The sequence below is a fragment of the Symphalangus syndactylus genome, chromosome X (assembly GCF_028878055.3).
Source record: "Symphalangus syndactylus isolate Jambi chromosome X, NHGRI_mSymSyn1-v2.1_pri, whole genome shotgun sequence".
Taxonomy (NCBI): domain Eukaryota; kingdom Metazoa; phylum Chordata; class Mammalia; order Primates; family Hylobatidae; genus Symphalangus; species Symphalangus syndactylus.
In genome coordinates, this window is record NC_072447.2 from 16,684,308 (window position 1) to 16,707,451 (window position 23,144).

At 45.7% G+C, this 23,144-nt stretch overlaps 1 protein-coding gene across 3 annotated transcripts in view; it reads left to right on the forward strand.

The window, feature by feature from the left end:
• The window catches only part of CD99 (CD99 molecule (Xg blood group)), a 52,986-nt gene extending 34,220 nt beyond the window's left edge, over positions 1-18,766 (forward strand). Inside the window, exons 7-10 of one of the 3 annotated variants that reach the window (XM_055267123.2) lie at positions 147-197; positions 3,483-3,596; positions 15,710-15,763; positions 18,233-18,766. In XM_055267123.2, coding sequence (XP_055123098.1) covers positions 147-197; positions 3,483-3,596; positions 15,710-15,763; positions 18,233-18,258 — 245 coding nt within the window. In that variant the 3' untranslated portion in view covers positions 18,259-18,766. Of the gene's footprint in view, positions 1-146; positions 198-3,482; positions 3,597-10,580; positions 11,401-15,706; positions 15,764-18,232 lie in introns of those variants that run through there. The other 2 variants (XM_055267122.2, XM_055267124.2) reach the window with 2 other exon arrangements.
• The last annotated feature ends 4,378 nt before the right edge of the window (positions 18,767-23,144 follow it).

Consider the following 23,144-nt stretch of genomic DNA (forward strand, 5'->3'; position numbering starts at 1 on the left):
TAATAGTCAGGACCCCAGCTCTGTAGCTGGGTAACACGTACCCCCGTAGAGTGTAAGAAGCAGGACCCCAGCCTCTTCACGGTCCTGGCCGTGAATCTTTCCTTACCCCAAATCTTCCTGTTGCAGACATTGCTTTTGTCTTGCAGGAAAAGGAGGCAGTGATGGTGGAGGAAGCCACAGGAAAGAAGGGGAAGAGGGTAGGTGCACCTGGCTTCTGTCTTCTTGTCTCTCCCTCATGGTGTTGAGAAGGGGAAGCAGAATGTCTGAGAGTGGCGGACTGCACTGGCATCGGCCTCCTAAAGCTACTGGCAGGAGGCACGGGTGTTCTGTGCCAAGTGCTCCCAAGTGATGTAGCTGCAGAGGTCCCCCCAGCAAAGCAGCCCTGCTCCAGGTGCCCATGTGACCCGGATTTTATGTTTGGTCACCTGCCCACGATGCCCTGGCTGGCAATCTGACCGCTACATCACGCTTAGCCTTGTCCTTGAATTTACGAAAGCTCCTACACTCACCCTAGTGATCAGAAGCTTGTGACGCAGTATCCTCAGTTGCGCTTGGCCTTTGAGAACGTCAGTAACCACGTGGCGGGTGGAAATGTGGATCGCTCCCACCCTGGCTGTAACAGGCATTGCGTTCTCCATGGAAATGCCGGTGACGTATCTCCTGTCTCCTTTTTCATAACCTTTTCCCTTAGATGGGACAAGAAAATAATGACAGAAAGAATTCCTTTTAAAATGTAAAGAAAATAAAATGAGGTAAGAGAGAAAGAGAGAAGTAGGGAGGAAGAAAAGGAAGGAGGGAAGGAAAGAAGGAGGGATGGAGAGAGAGAAGGAAGGAGGAAAGAAGGGAAGGAAGGGAGGGAAGGAGAGAGGGAAGAAAGGAAAAGGGGGGGAAAAAGGAAGGGAGGAAGGAAAGGAAGGAAAAGAAGGGAGGGAAAAGAGGGAGGAAGGAAGGAAAGGAAAGAAGGAAGGAAGGGAGGAAGGACAAAGACAGGGAGGGAAAAGGAAGGGAGGAGGGAGGAAAGAAGGAAGGAAAGGAAGAAAGGAAGGAAGAAGAAGGAAGTGAAGGGAAAGAGGGAGGGAGAGAAGGGAGGGAGAGAAGGAAGGGAGGAAGGAAGGAAGGGGAAGGGAGGAAAGGAGGGAAGGAAAGGAGAGAGGGAAACAGAAGAAAAGGAGGAAAGGAAGGAAAGAGGGAAGGAGAGAGGAGAGACAGGAGAGAGGGAGGGGCGAGGACAATAGCTTTGTATTTTAGTATCAAATTCTCAGGGACTTTGCTTCTAGCAAAATGCCTGGTTTTAAGCAACTTCTTTGGCAGAAGAGATACTAATTTGGCCAAAGATTTTAACACCTGTTTGCCATTTTAATCACTGATAAAATGTGGATTCTTAAAATATGCAACGAATGTTTAGTGGAAAAAGAAAAGTGGGTAGTCTACCCTCGTTCTTGGCCTTCTAGAGAGTTAATGTCTAGTATGTCACTTCATCAGGGAGGGGTAGTTAAGCTTGAAAAATCTTTCCATGACATGACTGTGTCCTGCACATACTAAAGACTGGCCAAGTGAACACACCACCCACAGGCGATGTTTGGAGCCAGTGTTTTTGCTGAAAGTCAGACGATTCTCCTTCCCCGTTGTGGAGGGCGGAGAAGATTCTATCTGGAGAAGGGTCCTCTAAAGCTCACATCTGACATTTGGAATTAAGAATCTCTTCAATGGCCAGTCGCGGTGGCTCACGCCTGTCATCCCAGAACTTTGGGAGGCTAAGGCGGGAGGATTGCTTGAGGCCAAGAGTTCGAAACCAGCCTGGCCAACATGGTGAAACCCCTTTTCTACAAAAAATACAAAAATTAGGCCAGGTGTGGTGGCTCACACCTGTAATCCTAGCACTTCGGGAGGCCAAGGCGGGTGGATCACTTGAGGTCAGGAGTTCGAGACCAGCCTGGCCAACATGGTGAAACCCCATCTCTACAAAAAAATACAAAAATTAGCCGGGCGTGTGGCATGCACCTGTAGTCCTAGCTACTCAGGAGGCACAAGAATTGCTTGAACCCAGGAAGCAGAGGCTGCAGTGAGCTGAAATAGTGCCACTGCACTCCAGCCTGGGTGACAAAGTAAGACTGCATTTCAAAAAAAAAAAAACTAGCCAGGGGTGGTGGCACACATCTGTAATCCCAGCTACTCGGGAGGCTGAGGCAGGAGAACAGCTTGAACCTGGGACGCAGAGGTTGCAGTGAGCTGAGATCGCACCACTGCACTCCAGCCTGGGCAACAGAGCAAGACTCTGTCTCCCAAAAACAAAAAAGAATTATTGCTGGAATGACATTAAAAAAAAAAAAAAAAAGGCTGAGTGTGGTGGCTCATGCATGTAATCCCAGCATTTTGGGAGGCCTAGGCAGCAGGCAGGTTGCTTTAGGCTGCGAGTTCGAGATCAGACTGGGCAACATAGCAAGACCCCAATTCTATAAAACCACAGTAATTAACCAGGCATGGTGGTGCACACCTGTAGTCCCAGCTACTCGGAAGGCTGAAGTGGGAGGATCATAGCCCAGGAGTTCAAGATTGCAGTGAGCTATGATTACATCATTGCACTCCAGCCTGTTTGACAGAGCAAGAACCCATCTCAAAATAATACACAATAATAATAATTAATTAAATAGATAGAGATAGATTTAAAATGTTTGCATTGAAACCCAAAGCTGTCTTCAGGGGGTGAAAAAGGAGCATTCTAACGATACAAAATGCATTGGCAAATGCACCAAGCATTGCAGGTCTTTGTTTCTTTATCTTCTGCCCCTACCTGGGCTCTTTCCTCCAGGTTTGAAGTCCAGCTCTCTCTTTCTTTTTTGTTTTGTTTTGAGATGGTGAATTGCTCTGTCACCCAGGCTGGAGTGCAGTGGCACAATCTCAGCTCACTGCAACCTCTGCCTCCCGGGTTCAAGTGATTCTCTGGACTCAGCCTCCTGAGTAGCTGGGATTAAAGGCACCCACCAGTACTCCCGGCTAATTTTTGTATTTTTCATAGAGACAGGTTTTACCATGTTGACCAGGCTGGTCTCAAACTCCTGACCTCAGGCGATCCACCTGCCTTGGCCTCCCAAAGTGCTGGGATTACAGGCGTGAGCCACCGCGCCCAGCCCCAGCTCTCTCTTTCCATCTGTCTTCGTCTTTTTTTGTCTCTGCCTTGGTTCTGCTGAGCTTCTGCCCGTACCTCGCTGGCCTCTCTTCATGTCTCTTTTCTCCCGCTCCACTCCCTCCATGGTCCGACCAAGTCTGCCCAGCACAACTGGTGATGGGAGACTGTGCCTTGCTTTGCCTTTCCTTGTACCATTCTTGGCATGCTTCCTTTGCACATCGGTCAGCTCAGGCATCTGAGATGTTCTGAGGATCTTGGTGCTCTCAGACTGACTGTCTCTGCCAGCCACTGTCCCCTGGGATTTTCTCTGCACTGTGCGTGTCTCAATCATGATGCTGTGTGCTTCCTCCTGCAGCCGACGCCCCAGGTGTGATCCCCGGGATTGTGGGGGCTGTCGTCGTCGCCGTGGCTGGAGCCATCTCTAGCTTCATTGCTTACCAGAAAAAGAAGCTGTGCTTCAAAGAAAATGGTAAGTCTCGCTCCGCTGGTGCCTCTCCTTCATGCCTTGCTGATTGGAAAACTGTGCTTTCTTTAAAAGGCAGAAACCAAACTCGGGCTGGCACAAAACAGGTGCACGATGGCTGACGGTTCGTGAAACTGCTAAAACTCTGGAATCGAACCTTCTGGCTTTGATTCCAGGGCTGTTCTGCCTTGTGTTTGGTTGTGTGAAAGTTTACAAGTTCCTCACTGCTGCAGCGCTTGGGTTGTTTACGTCTACAAAGTGGGAAACGGTTGGTACATACGCTGCGGAATTGTTGCTGGGGTTAGAGACAGTCCTGCAGGAAAGCCTCTACAAGCTACCCTGCAGAGAGAGAGCAAAGGTGGAAGATACTTAGCTGTGATGATTTCTGCCCTGTTTTTCACAATCAATGTCATCATTAGGAGGAGAGCTGTGACCAGGGGGCCGCCACGGTGCTTTCTCCACCCAGGAGAGTTAAGTTAAAACCCAGCACAAGGCTGGACATGGTGGCTCACACCTGTAATCCCAGCACTTTGGGAGGCCAAGACGGGCGGATCACGAGGTCAGGAGGAGATCGAGACCATCCTGGCTAACATGGTGAAACCCCGTCTCTACTAAAAATACAAAAAATTAGCCGGGCGTGGTGGCATGCGCCTGTAGTCCCAGCTACTCGGAAGGCTGAGGCAGGAGAATGGTGTGAACCTGGGAGGCAGAGCTTGCAGTGAGCTGAGATCGTGCGACTGCACTCCAGCCTGGGCGACAGAGTGAGACTCCATCTCAAAAAACAAAACAAAACAAAACAAAAGCCAGCACAGCAGATTCCCTTTCTGTTAGTACCGAAAACCCACAGGCACCCAGGACCTGGGAAGTTTCTTGGATCGGGACTAAAATTTACAGGGGAATTAGGAGGAGGACGTACTCACCATTGCAGTCCTCCTAGGTCAGTCAGCAGGCTCTTTGGGACCTCGTATTCAAAAGTCCCTAAATCATTTAGGATCTGCTGTGAAGCTGGGAAGTAAGCCCTGCTATTTGGAACACAGCTAACGTGCATGCATCACTGGGCAGTTATATTTAGCTCTTGCTTTCCCTCTTGCATGACCAAGCATTGTGGTTTGCAGGGATCCCATCGACTGGGGACAGCTACTCTTATTTTTTATTTTTTATTTTCTTGAGACAGAGTTTCGCTCTGTTGCCCAGGCTGGAGTGCAGTGACGCAATCTCGGCTCACTGCAACCTCCACCCCGCCAGGTTCAAGTGATTCTCCTGCCTCAGCCTCCTGAGTAGCTGAGATTATAGGCACCTGCCACCACGCCCGGCTAATTTTTGTATTTTTAGTAGAGACGGGGTCTCACCATGTTGGCCAGGCTGGTCTCCAACTCCTCAGCTCAAGTGATCCACCCACCTTGGCCTCCCAGAGTCTTGGGATTATAGGCATGAGGCACCACATCCGGCCAACAGCTACTGTTTTATGGAGGAGCCCCTGGCATCCCTCATGCCTCTGGGTGTCTGAACTTCTCACCCTGCTTAGATCTTAAGTCCTTATTCATTCTTGGTCACTGATGTCATTCACCCAAAGCACTGCTTCCTGAAGATTTTAGAGGGATTCCTAGAACATTTGAATAGATGCTGGTGTGGACAAAGTTAGACTGTAGGGGTGGAGTTTCCCCGTCATCTCCCATCATTCCAGCATTTGACATCCACAAACATGATTTAGAGCGTGAATTGGAGAGTCCTAAACAGCTTTCGGATCTCAAGACTTTAAATGAGCTGCTCGTGTTTATTTCCCCGTTCTTGCTGTGGGGTTTTGGGCGGTGTGTGGAAGACAATTGCCTCCTACCTGGTGGACGGACTAGTGGAAAATGGTGTTTGGTTGATTGTTTTTTTTTTTTTTTTTTTTGAGATGGAGTCTCACTCTGTCACCCAGGCTGGAATGCAATGGCTCCATCTTGGCTCACTGCAACCTCCACCTCCCGGGTTCTCCTGCCTCAGCCTCCCGAGTAGCTGGGATTACAGATGTGCACCACCACGCACGGCTAATTTTTGTTTTTTTTTAGTAGAGATGGAGTTTCATCATGTTGGTCAGGCTGGTCTCGAACTCCTGACCTTAGATGATCCACCCGCCTTGACCTCCGAAAGTGCTGGGATTGCAGGCGTGAGCCACGGTGCCCAGCTGGTGTTTGGTTGATTGAATGGCAGTGTTGAGCGGGACCCAAATGGACAGATGACCACATTCAAGGAGATGCCTATAAGAGACCTACGATTAGAACCACGTTGGAAAAAAGCAAACAGCAAAACATTCTTCTCCCCTCTTGCTTCTCCTCCAAGTAGCGGAGAGGTTAAAACAGTAGGGACTCAATGGAAGGGAATTTGTGTTTGCTTTTCAATGACATTTCTTTTTCTTTTCTGAAACTGTTCAACTCACAGCGTAATATTCAACCAAGAGATCAGGAAGGCTTGTTTGCCAGGACAGAGTGTGTAATATTCTAGATATTGTATTTCAAACTCTCTGGCTCCTTTTTTTTTTGAGACGGAGTCTCGCTCTGTTGCCCAGAATGGAGTGCAGTGGTGCAATCTTGGCTCACTGCAACCTCTGCCTCCCGGGTTCAAGCAATTCTCCTGCCTCAGCCTCCAAAGTAGCTGGAATTACAGGTGCGTATCACCACACCTGGCTAATTTTTGTATTTTTAGTAGAGATGGGGTTTCACCATGTTGGACACTCCTGACCTCAGGTGATCCCCCCACCTTGGCTTCCCAAAGTGCTGGGATTATAGGCGTGAGTCAAAGCACCCAGCCTCTTTTTTAGAATCCCAGACAATTGTTGAACGCTTTTGCATTAAACTATGAAATCTCTGATTGATGATTCTCTGAAAATCTTTAGGTCAACCCAAATTGGATTCATGAGTTGCAAAGGATGTTTATTACCTTGTGCGTGCAGATGTAGGAACTTTTGGGATCTTGTAATGCTATTTCATATTCACATCCTGTATTAGTCTGTTTTCACACTGCTATGAAGAACTGCCTAAGACTGGATAATTCATGAAGGAAAGAGGTTTAATTGATTCATAGTTCAGCATGGCCAGGGAGGCCTCGGGAAACTTACAGTCATGGCAGAAGGGGACATAAGGCACCATCCCATTATCATAGAACAGCACGGGGGAACCTTCGCTATGATTCAGCGACCCCCACCTGGTCTCTCCCTGGACATGTGGGAATTATGGGAATTACACTTCAAGATGAGATTTGGGTGGGGACACAGAGGCTCACCATATCACATCCGAAGACACACAAACTTGGGAAAGCACCCAGGAGGCTTAATAGACTTGATTTTGTCAAAAATTTGGAAATAGAATTGGGAAAAGGAAAACCAACTTTTCCTCTACCTTCTCTGCCCCCTGACCCCTGGGTCTTGGTCTTGGGTGGAAGCATTACCTTTTTTCATTGCAGGAGGTGGGGCAGGCATGAACAATGAAAGCTCTCACTGGGTAGAAACAATTTTCCTAGATTTTTCAAGAACAAAAGCAAATGTGTCCCGGCGTGGTGGCCCACACCTGTAATCCCAGCGCTTTGGGAGTCCGAGGAAAGAGGATTGCTTGAGCCCAGGAGTTCAAGATAAACCTGGGCAACATAGCAAAACCTCATCTCTACAAAAAATGTGAAAACTTAGTTGGGCGTGCTTGTGCCTGCCTGTGGTCCCAACTACTCTGGAGGCTGAGGTGTGAGGATTGCTTGAGCCCAGGAATTGGAGGCTGCAGTAAGCCATGATTGCAACACTGCACTCCAGCCTGGACGACAGACAGAGACCCTGTCTCTAGATAAAAAATAAAAATAACTTTTTGTTTGTTTGTTTGTTTGTTTTTGAGATGGAGTCTCGCTCTGTCACCCAGGCTGGAGTGCAATGGTGCGATCTCGGCTCACTGCAGCCTCCGCCTCCCAGGTTCAAGTGACTCTCCCGCCTCAGCCTCCCGAGCAGCTGGGACTACAGGCGCATGCCACCACGCCCAGTTAATTTTTCATATTTTTAGTAGAGACGGGGTTTCACCGTGTTAGCCAGGATGGTCTTGATCTCCTGATCTTGTGATCCGCCCACCTCGGCCTCCCAAAGTGCTGGAATTACAGGCATGAGCCACCGCGCCCGGCCCCCAAAATGATGTTTTTTAAAAAAGCATCCATTCTAAAGAATTGGCTTAGGGCAGTCCAAGATTCACTTTATACTACTGAGATGCTATAGGCTAATTTTCTTCTAATATTTTCAAAAGTCTTTTATTCTGATGCCAAACTAACAGAAGGTCCAACTTTCAATTCCTGCTTTGCTTTCTAGTTGTCTGGGGATTGATTTTCTTGGCCTTTTGTAAATGCACAAAACAAAGGGCCAAAAAGAAAATAAAGCATAACAAGAGAAGCAAGAGATGGTGAAACCCCGACTCTACTAAAAATACAAAAATTAGGTGAGCATGGTGGCGGGCACCTGTAATCCCAGCTACTGGGGAGGCTGAAGCAGGGAATTGCTTGAACCCGGGAGGCAGAGGTTGCAGTGAGCCAAGATTGTGCCACTGCACTCCAGCCTGGACAACAGAGCGAGACTCTGTCTCAAAAAAAAAAAGAAAAAGAAAGAAAAAGAAAATGAAAACAAGGCACTATTCTATAAATACCAAGACCCTACCTCAAAAGAGGACCTTTCCAGCTGCATCCCACTCACAGCTTGGTTTTTATAACTGAATTATAAAATGAGTTTAATGTTTATCTCAGTGACATGGTTTTGTTAGTAGACATGGAATTGCAATGTAGGATCGAGTTATCCAGAAAACGAAAGATGTCAGAGCCCTCAGCCTCTGGCAGGATTTCGCTTTATGGGTTCAATTTCCGGGATGGTGATTTTGAGATCTGGCAACCCCATAGGTTCATGGGGAGCTTGGAGATTTCATAAGAAGGATATGAGTATACCATGCCCTGGTCCTTCAAGAAACCATGGGCCAGGCGCAGTGGCTCATGCCTGTCATCCCAGCACTTTGGGAGGCCAAGGCGGGTGGATCACCTGAGGTCAGGAGTTTGAGACCGTCCTGGCCAACATGGTGAAACCCCGGCTCTACTAAAAATACAAAAATTAGCCAGGTGTGGTGGTGCACACATGTAATTCCAGGTACTCGGGAGGCTGAGGCAGGAGAATCACTTGAACCCAGGAGGCAGAGTTGCAATGAGCCGAGATCGAGCCACTGCACTCCAGCCTGGGGACAAGAGTGAGACTTTGTCTCAAAAAAAAAAAAAAAAGAAAAGAAAAGAAAAAAGAAACCATGCCCAGTTTTGGGGATACTGTTATTCTACCAGACAGGCTTATTTTCCGGGACTGTGTCATTGCATTGAAATTTGTGGTGTTTGTTAAATTTGTATTAAAATTAGTCCCAGGTGAGTGGGTACATAGGTGAGTCTTCCGCATCTTTCCAACAAGGAGATGCCTTCATCAAATCCTGTGACTGGATATAGTTTGACTGAGAAGCTTCGCAGTGTTATATTTTGGGGTTCACAGATTAGAAACTCCTTGTGGAATCAGATGGCTCTGTCTGTTGTAGGTTGGTGCAAAAGTAACTGCAGTTTATGCCATTAAAAGTAATAGCAACATAGCAAGACCTCGTGTCTACAAAAAATGTAAAAAAAAAATAGCTGAGTGTGGTGGCTCCCGGCTAATTTTTTACCTTTTTTTGTAGAGACAGTCTTGCTATGTTGCCATTACTTTTAATGGCAAAAACCACAATTACTTTTGCACCAACCTCCCTTCCTCCCTTCCTACAGATTTGAATTTGTGGTGCTTGGGCTTCTCCTGATTTTTGTCCACGTTGATATGAAGGGGCCTGTTTAAGCTGCTTCTCTCATGCACTCGAGATCTGTGACTTTGCATCTGGGTGTGTTGGCTTTGCGGAGGACCTGGCTCAGACCACTAACCGCACGGAGCCTGACTGCTTCCCACAGAGCCCAGCTTCCGTGGCTGGCACGGGGTGTTCAGGACGCTGTCGTTTGGCTGTGGTGGCTGGTCCTGCCGCTCTGTTTACCAGGGTCCTGGGCTCACAGTGGGTTTCTTGAGGCTTTGGCAAGATGGGCGATTGGCTCTCCCTGTCTCCTTCTTTCTCTTTCTTCTTCTCTGCCTTTCTTCCTTCCCTCCTCCTTTCTTCCCCCCACCTTCTTTTCTCTCTTCCTTCCCTGCTTTTCTCTTTCTTCCTTTGCCCTCAGTTCTCCCTCTCTCTTTTTCATTCTTTCTTGAACTCTCCCTCTTTCTTCCTCCCTCCCTTCCATCCATTCTTTTCCTCCTTTTTTCCTTTTTCTCTCTTCCTTTTCTCTGTCTTCCTTTCTTCCTTCTCTTTTCTTCTTACGTGCCTCTTTTTTTCTCTCTTCCTTCCTTCCTTTCCTTCCATCCCTCCCTCCTTCTTTCCTTTTTCCTCCCTCCATCCCTGCCTCCTTTCCTTCCTTCCTTTCTTTTTTTCTCTCTATTCTTTCTGTCTCTCTTCATCCATCTCTCCTTTTCTTACATGTCTCTTTCCTTCCTTCTTTCTTCTCTCCCTCCTTCCCTCCTTCCCTCTCTCCTTCTCTTCCTCCCTCCCTCCCTCATTTCCTTCCTCCCTGCTTCACTTCTTCCTCCCTCTCTTCTTCCATACCTCCCTGCTTCCTTTTTTCCAACCTCCTTCCCTCCTCGTTCCTTCCCTCTCTTTCTGCCTTCCTCCCTTCCTCCCTCTTTCCCCCCATCCCTCCTTCCTTCTTCTCTCCTGCTCTCCCTGTTCCCTGCCTCCCTCCCTGCCTTCCTCTGTCTCTCCCTTCCTCCACTCCTTAATTTTGGTTTCCACTTCCCACTCTCACACTTTGAGCCTCTATCCCGTTACTTCCTTGCTCAGAGCAGCTCTCTCTAACACTTCCCTGCTGCTGGGATCCCCAGTGCACAGCAAAAGCAGACCCAGCACCAGTTTACTTTTTTTATTATTATTTTTTGTCTTTTTCAACCTTCCATTTCAGATGGCTGAAGACCTAGGGGTGAGCAGAGAACCCAGCCCAGGCCTGCGGAGCGTCCTGACCGTAATCGTTTTATCTGCTAAGACGCAGCCTTAAAGCAAACCCTTCCATCTACCGCTCCCCTCGCCCTGCTGGCAAATTCCCACCATGATGGGATTCTCAATCACATGGCAGATTCTCTGCCTTCAGTTCCATATGCTTTTGCCTTTCTTGATGCACAGAAGCTCATTATAGCAAATCATATTTCTGCATAAGAGCTTCAGAAAATGAAGAGAAATGCAGATATTTTCTTTTAAATGGAAATCTAACAGAAACGGGGCAGTGACTTCCATGTTTTAATGAGTTTTGTCCCTAAGTCCATCCCTGCCAAGGGAACAAATGGGCCCGGGGTGGCCACCCTCTTCCCTGCAGTGTCCTAGGCTAAGCTCACTCACGTCCTAAGGATTTGACCTTCCAGGTCATGCATGGATTTTTAAATCTTCAACCTTTTCAGCCCTTGGCTTGCATTTCTCACTGCACTTCCTATGAAGCGGTTCTTAACTCTTTCTGTGATCAGTGTTCCAAACAGGTGCACATCTTAGTTCCTAGAAAAACAAAATTCATATGTTGAGGAATCACCTAAACATCTCCTGATCTTCACACTCTAAGGCCTGTTGGGAATTGGTGGGTGGTCAGGTGCCTATTCACACATTTGAGCACAGAGCCTCTGCGGGTGCCTTCCTTGGATTCTCTCATGTCCCTGAAACACACAAATTGTACCTGGATTTTCCTTCCGTTTCCAAAGTCCACCAACTTGTTCTTCAGTGTAATTGATTTTAACTTTTTTTCTTTCTTTTACTTTTCTTATTTCTTTTTTTCTTTCTTTTCATTTTTTCTTACTTCTTTTCCTTCTATTTATTTTACTTTTCTTATTTGTTATATGTTATTTCTTTTTCTTTTCCTACTTTTCTTCTTTTTTCATTTTTCTTTTTTCTTTTTTTGAATTGGAGTCTCACTCTGTTGCCCAGGCTGGAATGCAGTGGTGCAATCTTGGCTCACTGCAGCCTCCACCTCCTGGGTTCAAGCGATTCTCCTGCCTCAGCCTCCCGAGTAGCTGGGACTACAGGCGCACACCACCACACCCAGCTAATTTTTGTATTTTTAGTGGAGACGGGGTTTCTCCATGTTGGCCAGGCTGGTCTTGAACTTCTGACCTCAGGTGATCTGCCTGCCTCAGCCTTCCAAAGTGCTGGGATTACAGGTGTGAGCCACTGTGCCTGGCCCTTTTTCTTTTTTCTTATTTTTTTTTCTCTTATTTCTTTTTTCTTATTTGTTTTCCTTTTTGCTTTTTCTTTTTTTTTTTTTGAGACGGAGTTTCACTCTTGTTGCCCAGGCTGGAGTGCAATGGCACGATCTTGGCTCACCGCAACCTCCGCCTCCCAGGTTCAAGCAATTCTCCTGCCTCAGCCTCCCTAGTAGCTGGGATTATAGGCATGTGCCACCACGCCTGGCTAATTTTGTATTTTTAGTAGAGACAATGTTTCTCCATGTTGGTCAGGCTGGTCTCGAACTCCTGACCTCAGGTGATCCGCCCGCCTCGGCCTTCCAAAGTGCTGGTATTACAGGCGTGAGCCACCGCGCCCGGCCTGCTTTTTCTTTTTATCTTATTTCTTTTACTTATTTTTCTGTTTTTACTTTTATTTCTTCTCTGTTTTTCTTCATTCTTTTCCTCTTATTTCTTTGACTTTTCTGATTTTTTTTCTTATTTTCCTTTTTTTCATATTCCTTTTAATTTTTTCTTACTTCTTTTACTTTTCTTATTTGCCCTCTTGTGGAAATGAAGCACAGCCTCCCTTATGATTGAGCCGTAGTTCTAGCTGAGCACGGATGGTTTGATCCTCCTCTGTTGGGGCACTGTATGGTGTGAGGGCACAAAACCTTGACCCACATGGGTCTGGTCACCTTCTCACAGAGGTCACCTTTACAGCCCCCTACTCTTTGAAGGATGTGTCCCAAGGTGTCTCAAGTCTGATGCAATGAAAGCTGCCCCCCAGTGACCACAGGACTGAGTCCAGAATGTCCTGCATGTTTCCCAGAGTGTCTGTCCTAACACTGCTTAAAGATTAGCCACTGCTAGACAGTAATCCTCAGATGTATGGTCTCAGGATTGGCCCCAAGTGCATGGTGTGTGTGTGTATAAATATATCTTCACAAAGCATAGGGACCCATTAAAGCCATATTGCTTTGCTTAATGGTTCTAATAGCTACAGATGATTTCTAGCCTGAAAGGAAAGCACCACGAATTGTTTGAAGTTGACTTGTCAGATGTGGCGTGCTTGGTCTAAGTTTTGACAGGAAGGGTACATGGGTGGGGGTGTACAGAGCATCTCATGAGACCAGTTCTCCTCCTGAGAGGTCCGTGATGTTGGAACTGTTGCCCCAGATGGACTTTGCCCTTGTGAGACTTTATACTTTTCAATGGACTTTTCCCCTCCTTAAAACTTGCCAGCTTTTATGTAGTGTTTTATAAAATTACAGCAATAAAAAGAATATCTTTTATGCTTTTTAACCAATGAAGGGAGAGGGAGAAATTATTTGTCCTCTGAAATGAATGCAGGTTTTCAATTTCTAGCCAGGACAGTTTGCTGCAAAATGCACCCGTGTTGACAACTTGCCACTGGCAGAACAAATGACGTTTGTGGTGAACATTTCCGGATCGTTTCAAATGTTTTTCTCTTTGGGGGGTTTTCATCTCTTTTTCTTAAATCAAAGAATTTGGCCTCTTCATGTGGGAGTCATTTAGTGGTTAGGGGAGAACAGTTGAAACTGTGGAGTTCACGTAGTAAAACTGGCGAGGCTGTCATTGCTGCTGTCATTAAAAGTTACGCTGCTGGCTCGGCACAGTGGCTCACGCCTGTAATCCCAGCATTTTGGGAGGCCGAGGCAGGCAGATCACGAGGTCAGGAGATCGAGACCATCCTGGCTAACACGGTGAAACCCCGTCTCTACTAAAAATACAAAAAATTAGCTGGGCATGGTGGCGGGCGCCTGTAGTCCCAACTACTTGGGAGGCTGAGGCAGGAGAATAACGTGAACCCTGGAGGCGGAGGTTGCAGTGAGCCAAGATCGCGCCACTGTGTTCCAGCCTGGGCGACAGAGCAAGACTCTGTCTCAAAAAGAAAAAAAAAAAAAAAGTTACGCTCCTGCACCATACAGACGTGTTCCTTTACGAAGGCATTTGAACCACAGATGGGGCCGTTTTACAAACAGCACGGTCTTTGTGAGTGGGAAACGCATGGCCACAGATTGGATGAGCTTCTGCTGCTTCCCTTTGTGTTGAAAACGTGGGTGTTCCTTCACCCAACACTGGAAATAAATAAATACCTATTGATCTGTGCATCTCTTACGCGTTTCCAATTCTGTTGGCTTATGCTGTGGGTCCATAAAGAAGCGACACCGACAACATTTGGGGAGTCGACCCTGTTTGCATTGCGGCATGTTTGAAACATTTTTTAATGGAAATTTGGGAATAGAGGGCCGGGCGCGGTGGCTCAGTCCTGTAATCCCAGTACTTTGAGGGCCGAGGTGGGCAGATTACAGGGTCAGGAGATCAAGACCATCCTGGCTAACACGGTGGAACCCCATCTCTACTAAAAATACAAAAAATTAGCCAGGCGTGGTGGTGCATACCTGAAATCGCAGCTACTCTGGAGGCTGAGGCAGGAGAATCGCTTGAACCCGGGAGGCGGAGGTTATAGTGAGCTGAGATGGCGCCACTGCACTCCAGCCTGGGTGACAGAGCGAGACTGTCTCAAAAAAAAAATAATAATAATAAATAAATTAAAAAAGAAATTTGGGAATAGAAACAAGACTGGGAAAAAATGCTGGAGGAGGAAGAAAACCGGGTACACAAGACCCCTTGGCTGTCTTGTCCTTTGACGGCTAGGGCAGCTCTTAGTGGTCTGAGTCCTCACTCACCTCTCTGCATTCTGAGGGAGGTAGAAGGGGGGACAGGAGAGCCAATTCAACCTGAGAAGGATGATCGGTGGAGGTGGGTAAAGGAAGAAAGTCCCCTTTCCCCAGGTACTGAAAAGATGCTAATCTGCTGAGATTCTTTGCATTTATTTTTATTTATTTTAATTTTTATTTTGAGACAGTCTTGCTCTGTCACCCACGCTGGAGTGCAGTGCCACGATCTCAGCTCACTGCAACCTCCACTTCTTGGGTTCAAACGATTCTCCTGCCTCAGTCTCCCAAGTAGCTGGGACTACAGGTGCACGCCACCACGCCCAGCTAATTTTTGTATTTTTAATAGAGACGGAGTTTCATCATGTTGGCCAGGATGGGTTTGATCTCTTGACCTCGTGATCCGCCCTCCTGGGCCTCCCAAAGTGCTGGGATTATAGGTGTGAGCCACCGTGCCCAGCCTCTGCATTTATTTTTATTTATTTATTTTTATTTTTATTTTGAGACTGTCTTGCTGTGTCACCCAGGCTGGAGTGCAGTAGTGTGATCTCAGCTCACTGCAACCTCCACCTCTTGGGTTCAAACGATCTTCCTGCCTCAGCCTCCTGAGTAGCTGGGAGTATAGGTGCACGCCACCACCCCCAGCTAAGTTTTGTATTTTTTAGTAGAGACAGGGTTTCACCATGCTGGCCAGGCTGGTCTCGAACTCCTGACCTCAAGTGATCCACCTGCGTCAGCCTCCCAAAGTGCTGGGATTACAGGCATGAGCCCAGCCGTCTGCATTTGTTTGATGAGTTTGGGGCAGTTATAAATAAGAATCTTATTTTCATAGATGCACGTACTTTTTTTTTTTTTTTTTTTATAGAAAGAGCTTCCATGTGTGTGTTCCTCAGTGTTTAGGGAGAAGAAAGCAACTTTTAAAATAGAGGAAAATGAAGCTGCTTGGATTACCCTGTTGAAGTTCATCTCTGCCTGTGCCATGCATGAAAAAATACTGGCAAAGTCTTCACTTAGATGAGTGTTAGATTCCATGTTCCCAGTGGGCCTTGGAGTTCAGAACTGAGTGCCCTCATCCAAGCAATGGGAGTGTCGACCTTGGGAAAGCCCAAATGTTCTGTGTGTATTTTGAGGAGTGGGTTCTCTGTTGCACTGAGTCTGTCTGTGTGTTTTCTTCTTGTTTTCAGCAGAACAAGGGGAGGTGGACATGGAGAGCCACCGGAATGCCAATGCAGAGCCAGCTGGTAAGAAGGACGAGGAACGGCGGCTTGCACACGTGGCCAGTGTTCCCATTCTGTCTTCTCCATCCTCTCCCATCTTGCTGTCCTGCTCACATTCTCAAATTTGGTTGCATGGCTTTGAATGTCTTCTTTTATGTCTTGTTGCTTTTGAGGGATACTTTCAAAAGACAATGAATGTGTAAACTTCCTAGGGCCTGGGCCTTCAGAGAAGACCTATATGTGCCTAAGTCTCTGTTTAACAAAATATTAAGGAAGTTTTCCCAGGAGTTCGAGACCAGCCTGGCCATCATGGTGAAACCCTGTCTCTACTAAAAATACAAAACTAGTTGAGTGTGGTGGTGGGCACCTGTAATCCCAGCTACTTGGGAGGCTGAGGCAGGAGAATCGCTTGAACCTGGGAGGTAGAGGTTGCAGTGAGCCGAGATCGTGCCATTGCACTCTAGCCTGGGCGACACAGTGAGACTGTTTAAAAAAAAAAAAGTTCCAAGTGGCACACGATTGGTGCATCGTCGGGAAGTCCACAGCTGGCTGGTGTGCACTGGGAATTAAAAGTCCGTCTCCTGAAATATAACTTGTTAAGTTTTGCTGTCAACTTTTTTTTGTTGTTGTTAGAGATAGGGTCTCACTGTGTCGCCCAGGCTGGAGTGCAGTGGCACGATCATAACTTACTGCAGCCTCGACCTCCTGGGCTCAAGGGATCCTCCCACGTCAGCCTCCTGATTAGCTGGAACCACAGGCGTGCGCCACCATGCCCAGTTGATTTGTTTTTTTTTATTTTGTAGAGACAAGCTCTCACTAGGTTGCCCATCCTGAGCTCAAGAAACCCTCCCACCTCAGCTTCCCAGAGTGCTGGGGTTCCAGGCGTGAACTACCGCACCCAGCCTGCTATCACCTTCTAAAAATCCTCTCAGCCAGGTGGAAAATGTGGTTAAGAAGAGACTTTAATTCGTGAGAAGCTTCTCGGGGTAAAAGGCAGGCATTTTGCCGTCAGAACCACTTTTGAAAATGGCAAGAAAAAAATTTATGTGTGTATATATGTGCATGTATTTTTTTGTTTTATTTGTGCATACATTGGAACCTTCTCATTTGCCTGAGAGATGCAGCATTTATTTTTAATAGCAGCTGTCAAATGAGAGGTATTTTTAATGAAATGATTTAAAGTATTTTAATTTTTTTTCTTTTTGAGATGGAGTCTTTCTCTGTCACCCAGGCTGGAGTGCAGTGGTGCGACCTGTGCTCCCTGCAACCCCTGCCTCCCAGTTTCAAGTGATTCTCCTTCCTCAGCCTACTGAGTAGCTGAGACCACAGGCACCCGCCATCATGCCCCACTAATTTTCTTTCTATTTTTAGTAGAGACGGGGCTTTCGCCATGTTGCCCAGACTGGTCTTGAACTCCTGACCTCAAGTGATCTGCCCACCTTGGCCTCCCAAAGTGCTAGGATTACAGGCATGAGCCACCGTGCCTGTCATTCAATTTTAAAGGTAGAGACTTCTAGAAAGTTAGTGTCTCGCCCGACGTGGTGGCTAATGCCTGTAATCCCAGCACTTTGGGAGGCTGAGGCGGGTGGATCACCTGAGGTTGGGAGTTCGAGACCAGCCTGACCAACATGGAGAAACCCCGTCTCTACTTAAAAAAAAAAAAATTAGCCAGGCATTGTGGCGCATGCCTGTAATTCCAGCTACGCGGAAGGCTGAGGCAGGAGAATCGCTTGAACCCAGGAGGCGGAGGTTGTGGTGAGCCAAGATCGCGCCATTGCACTCCAGCCTGGGCAACAAGAGCAAAACTCTGTCTCAAAAATAATAATAAAAGAAAGTTAGTGTCTTGTTGACTGCTCTTTCGAGTCAGGGAAAGATGTTTAGAACAAGCTGTATCTTAAACAGAAGATTTCTTCGGCCCACTGTAATGAAGTTGTCTGGCTTCATTAGCCAGTACATTGGTATATATGTGTGGGGCCCTCGTTACTTGAAGGGCTTGGCATTCCAGTGTTTTCTGCCACCATTGTTCTTAGTTCCTTCTTCCAAATCCCAGCTTCTCCCTCCAAAATACTTTTAAGACTGACATGCAGAATAAAGTTGCCAAAACTTACATGAATGGACCAGAAAATGTTAGCCCAGCATCGTTGCAAATCAATAAAAACTACACACTCTCATTTAGAAGATTTATTCTTCCATTTGGTAAGTTATAGGCATTTGTTAGTGTCTCTGTGACGTCGTTAGTGGAAATTGCCTTCTGCCGTTTTCCTTCTGCTTTTTCTGCAGTATCCATTTTTTTTTTTTTTTTTATGAATGGCATCATTCAATGAAATTGATTGAATTGATTGAGATTTAGGGTTTTGCTTTTTCGTGTTGAGTTTTGGGCCCATTTTTCTTATGCAGAAATAAAACCACTGGCTCCTGAAAGTTTTAGAAACTGTGTCCACGTGAGTGCTCAGGGAACAGGGAATGACTTTCTTTTGTCTCTGTCTCCCACAGTTCAACGTACTCTTTTAGAGAAATAGAAGATCGTCGGCAGAAACAGCCCAGGCGTTGGCAGCAGGGTTAGAACAGCTGCCTGAGGCTCCTCCCCGAAGGACACCTGCGTGAGAGCAGAGATGGAGGCCTTCTGTTCACGGCGGATTGTTTGTTTTAATCTTGCGACGCGCTTTGCTTGTTGCTGGGCGGGTGGTGTTCACTAGCGATGAATTTTACATCCAAAGGGGGATAGGCACTTGGACCCCCATTCTCCAAGGCCCAGTGGGGGCGGTTTCCCGTGGGATGTGAAAGGCTGGCCGTTGTTAAGTCCCCGTAACTCAAATGTCCACCCCACCGAGGCACCCCCCCGTCCCCCAGAATCTCGGCTGTTTACAAATCACGTGTCCATTGAGCACGTCTGAAACTTCCCTGGTAGCCCTGACTTTTTTTTAATTAAAATAAGGTAAGCCCTTCCATTTGTTTCTTCAATATTTCTCTCATTTGTAGGGATATTTCTTTTTCATATCAGACTAATAAAAAGAAATTAGAAAGCAAGGACTTTTTTTTTTTTTACTTAAATGTTTTGCCATGGGTGGATGTGACAGAAGGCTGTGGTAAATTACAGGACGGGTGCCAAGTTGTCTTCTTCTAGGGCTTTAAGGCAGATTTCCAGCCGGAGTGCTAGCTCTTTATTTCCAAAATGTCCTTGTTGGGCTCTTTTCCTTTCCCGTGTCCTGCCACATCGGGATGGGTACTCTTCTGCACCCAGATACTCCCAGCCAGATACTCTCCTTCATCCAGATACTCTCTGTTTCCAGATACTCTCCCTGCAGCTAGGTATCCCCTTGAGTCCAGATGCTCCCTGCTTCCAGATACTCCTCTGTATCCAGATACTCCTCTAAATCCAGGTAGACCCTACATCCAGATACTGTACTTCCTAAGATGTACAAGATGTACCGCATTTTCCGCACACTGAAGACTTGACCACAGCTTAAGTGGGTTGGTTAAATACATTATGGCCCAGATTGTAATGATCTTCTGCCTTGTTAAAAAGAATGAATGAGTCAAGGGTCTTTTTGTTTACTGACACTGCCTGGCATGTATTGAAGCTCAGTAAACACTGCAGAATAAATCACAGAGAAGCCTGTCTCCTTAAGAAGTTAGAGATTGGCTCTGATACCAGCAACTACCATACTATTCTAAATACTATTATTTCAAAAATTTATAAAGCATTTTATTCTATGTTCTATTAGCCCTTAAATAACTTTTTTTTTTTTTTTTTTTTGAGACAGAGTCTTGCTCTGTCACCCAGGCTGGAGTGCAGTGGGGCGATCTTGGCTCACTGCAACCTCCGCCTCCTGGGTTCAAGTGATTCTCCTGCTTCAGCCTCCCAAGTAGCTGGGACTACAGGCGTGTGCCACCACACCCGGCTAATTTTTCTATTTTTAGTAGAGCCTGGGTTTCACCATGTTGGCCAGGCTGGTCTCAAACTCGTGACCTCAAGTGATCAGCCTGCCAAGGCCTCCAAAAGTGCTGGGATTACAGGTGTGAGCCACCGTGCCTGGCCCAGCCCTTAAATAACTTTTTAATCATCATTCCCCAAATCATAGGACTTTCTTTACATAGAAGTTCCAAAATAATGAAACAGAGTTGTTTTACCCAGGTATTTAATGATCCAACAAGCCATATAATTTAAACTCTATTTTTCAAATAACCCACTTTCAATAAAATCATGTTTATTTTTATGTCCATGAGAAATTAAAATGAATCATCTACAAAGACAGACATCCACCCTCCACAAAAAAATAAGTCTTGTTGACAGATTTCTTGGAAGTATAGATTTATTTCTAAATAAGCCCTAATTTGACATATCTAAAAAAAATACCTTTTTTTTTTTTTTTTTTTACTACTTTTTACTATTCTGCTTCTTGTTTAATGAGCCATTTCTGTGGATAGTATGGTTATAATACTTACAAAAATGTCAGTGTTATTCATAGAATGAGAACAGATTTAATGTATTTTTTTCTTTTTATTATTCTAAAGTTAGTCAGTGTGAAGAATCTCACCTCAAAGACACTTCTTGATGATTCATTGGGGAGGACTAGAAACACCACCCTGTAACTTGATAACGTGTCATTGGTCACTCAGCAAAGCGGCCAGGCTTGCTGGTTAATCCAGCTTTCGGCCCTTGAAGATTCACCAGACTAAGGATTAAGTGAAAAAGAGTATCTGCCACCTACTTCACTAAGGCGTCAACAGTCCCTATAGGTCAATAAGAAAAGGACCCAACACCCATATAAAAACAAAGGGCAATTCAAATGTTTTCCAGAAATGGAACGCAGATGATTTTACGAAGATAGCCCATTTGACATCATTTTTCAACTAAGAGATTGGCAATAATCAGAAAGCTTGTAGGGCTCTTAGGAAACAGATCTGAGACATCATTTAAGTCCTGGGCATTTGCGAAACTTCTATGGGGAATGGACTGGCAGTGTCCTTAAACAATTAAACATCCACGTTCATGGTTGGCCCCCTCAAGGGTGGAGAGGATGAGGCATTTGTGATGTGTCAGTACATCCTGGAGAATCTAGAAGGTCATCTCCACACACCTGCACCACAGGTGGCATCCTATAGGTATTTGCTCAAGGAAGCAATGAAAGGGTAAGAACCAAGGGGTTCCCGCCACTGTGTTCACCCGATTTTACACACTCCAAGTTATCACTAGTGTCAAAATCAGAAGAAATGACTCCAATGCCAGAAAAAGCCAGCTGGCTGTGCCCATCAATACCCTGAGAATGATGGGATGTGACAAGGTGTCGAATCCTCAACAGCAGGGGGACTGCTTGGATGACTCCCACCCAGAACTGACATTGAAGGCGGAGTTTTTGAGCTTAGAAATGAGAAAGACCCAGCATTTATGACTGACTCCTTCATCCAACCTCTTTCCCCAAATCAGACGATTTTTGACATGGGTATGCATAGAGAGGTTCATGGGAAACCTAGCTTCTGTGATGTGCAGCAGTCAGTTTTTAACACCATCATCAGTGGCAAAATGAGACATTCCCTTGAAATTGCCTTTCTCTGGATGACTGTTTTAACAGCTTCACGTTAGCCTGCTTGTGCGACTGAGGACGTACTGATGATATCCTCATTTTCTGGTGGAGGAAAGTTTATGACGTCAATCCCATTCCGAATATCAGGACTTTAAATCTCTATGAGATGAGCACAGAATGCAAGTGGAGCCCTCTCCAAGCTTTCATAGAGACATGTATTTTGGAAGCCTTAATGGGGAAACAATTCTCAATGTGGAAAAGTTGTCATGTGTTGCAGAGAAGAGAACAGGCCACCATGCCCAGCTAATTTTTGTATTTTTAGCAGAGACAAGGTTTCACCATTTTGGCCAGGATGGTCTCGATCTCTTGACCTCGTGATCCGCTCACCTCGACCTGCCAAAATGCTGGGATTACAGGTGTGAGCCACTGCGCCCGGCCCGATACATCTGTTTTTTTAGTTGACTTCTTTTGTATCTCTTCATAGTGTTTTCATATTTTTATATTGATTTGTATCTTTAATATTTTATATATTTAAACTACCTACTTATGTTAATTCTGTGCCATGTTAACTTCCTTAATTCATGATTCATATGGGCATACATACAGTCATGGATACAACAGGCTTTTGTATATAAAATTATGAAAAAATTTATTCTTTTAACATTTTGTGGGGATACAACAGGTTTTCATATATAAATCATGAAAAAATGCATCTATTCTTCTAACACTTCGTGGGGATACAACAGATTTTCATATATAAAATTAGGAAAAAAATATTATTCTAACACTTTTGTGGGGATACAAAAGGTTTTCATATATAAAATCATGAAAAAGGCCGAGTGCGGTGGCTCACGCCTGTAATCCCAGCACTTTGGGAGGCCGAGGCAGCTGGATCAAGAGGTCAGGAGATCAAGACCATCCTGGCCAACATGGTGAAACCCCGTCTCTACTAAAAATACAAAAATTAGCTGGGCATGGGAGGCTGAGGCAGGATAATTGCTTGAACCTGGGAGGTGGAGGTTGCAGTGAGCCAAGATCGCGCCACTGCACTCCAGCCTGGCGACAGAACAAGAGTCCATCTAAAAAAAAAAAAAAAAAAAAAAAAAACATGAAAAAAGTATCTATTCTTCTAACACTTTTGTGAGGGTTACAACAGGTTTGCATCTATAAAATAATGAAAAATGTATTCCTTTCTTAAGAACATTTGTCAGGAATGGGTATTAAATTCAACCAGTTGTTTTTTTGGGATACATCATGATGACTATGGTTTTCTACTTTGACTTATTAATATGATAAATTAAATATAATGACATATAATCGATCATCCTTCAATCCAATCTTATTTGGTGTTACACTTTAGTTTTGTTATTTTCTTTGAGATTATTGTGTCAATATTCAAAAGTCAAATTCATGTGTGTTATATGTTTGCATGTAATATGTTTCAATATTGTGCTTCATACATACATTTTGGTAGATTTTCTTCTTTCTATTGTGGAAAATCTGATTGGCTAAAGTTTTCTGGGCATGGGCTGTGTGTGTGTGTATGTGTGTGTGTGTGTGTGTGTGTGTGTGTTTTAGAGGGGGCAAAGGGTTTTTGTTTCTCTCTGATGGAGAGATATTTATTTATTTATTTATTTAGAGGTGGAGTCTCACCCTGTCACCCAGGCGGGAGTCCAGTGGTGCAATCTCAGCTCACTGCAACCTCCACCTCCCAAGTTCAAGCAATTCTCCTGCCTCAGCCTCCTGAGTAGCTGGGATTACAGGCATATACAACCAAGCCCGGCTAATTTTTGTATTTTTAGAAGAGATGGGGTTTCACCATGTTGGCCAGGCTGGCTCAAACTCCTGACTTCAAGTGATCTGCCTGCCCTGGCCTCCCA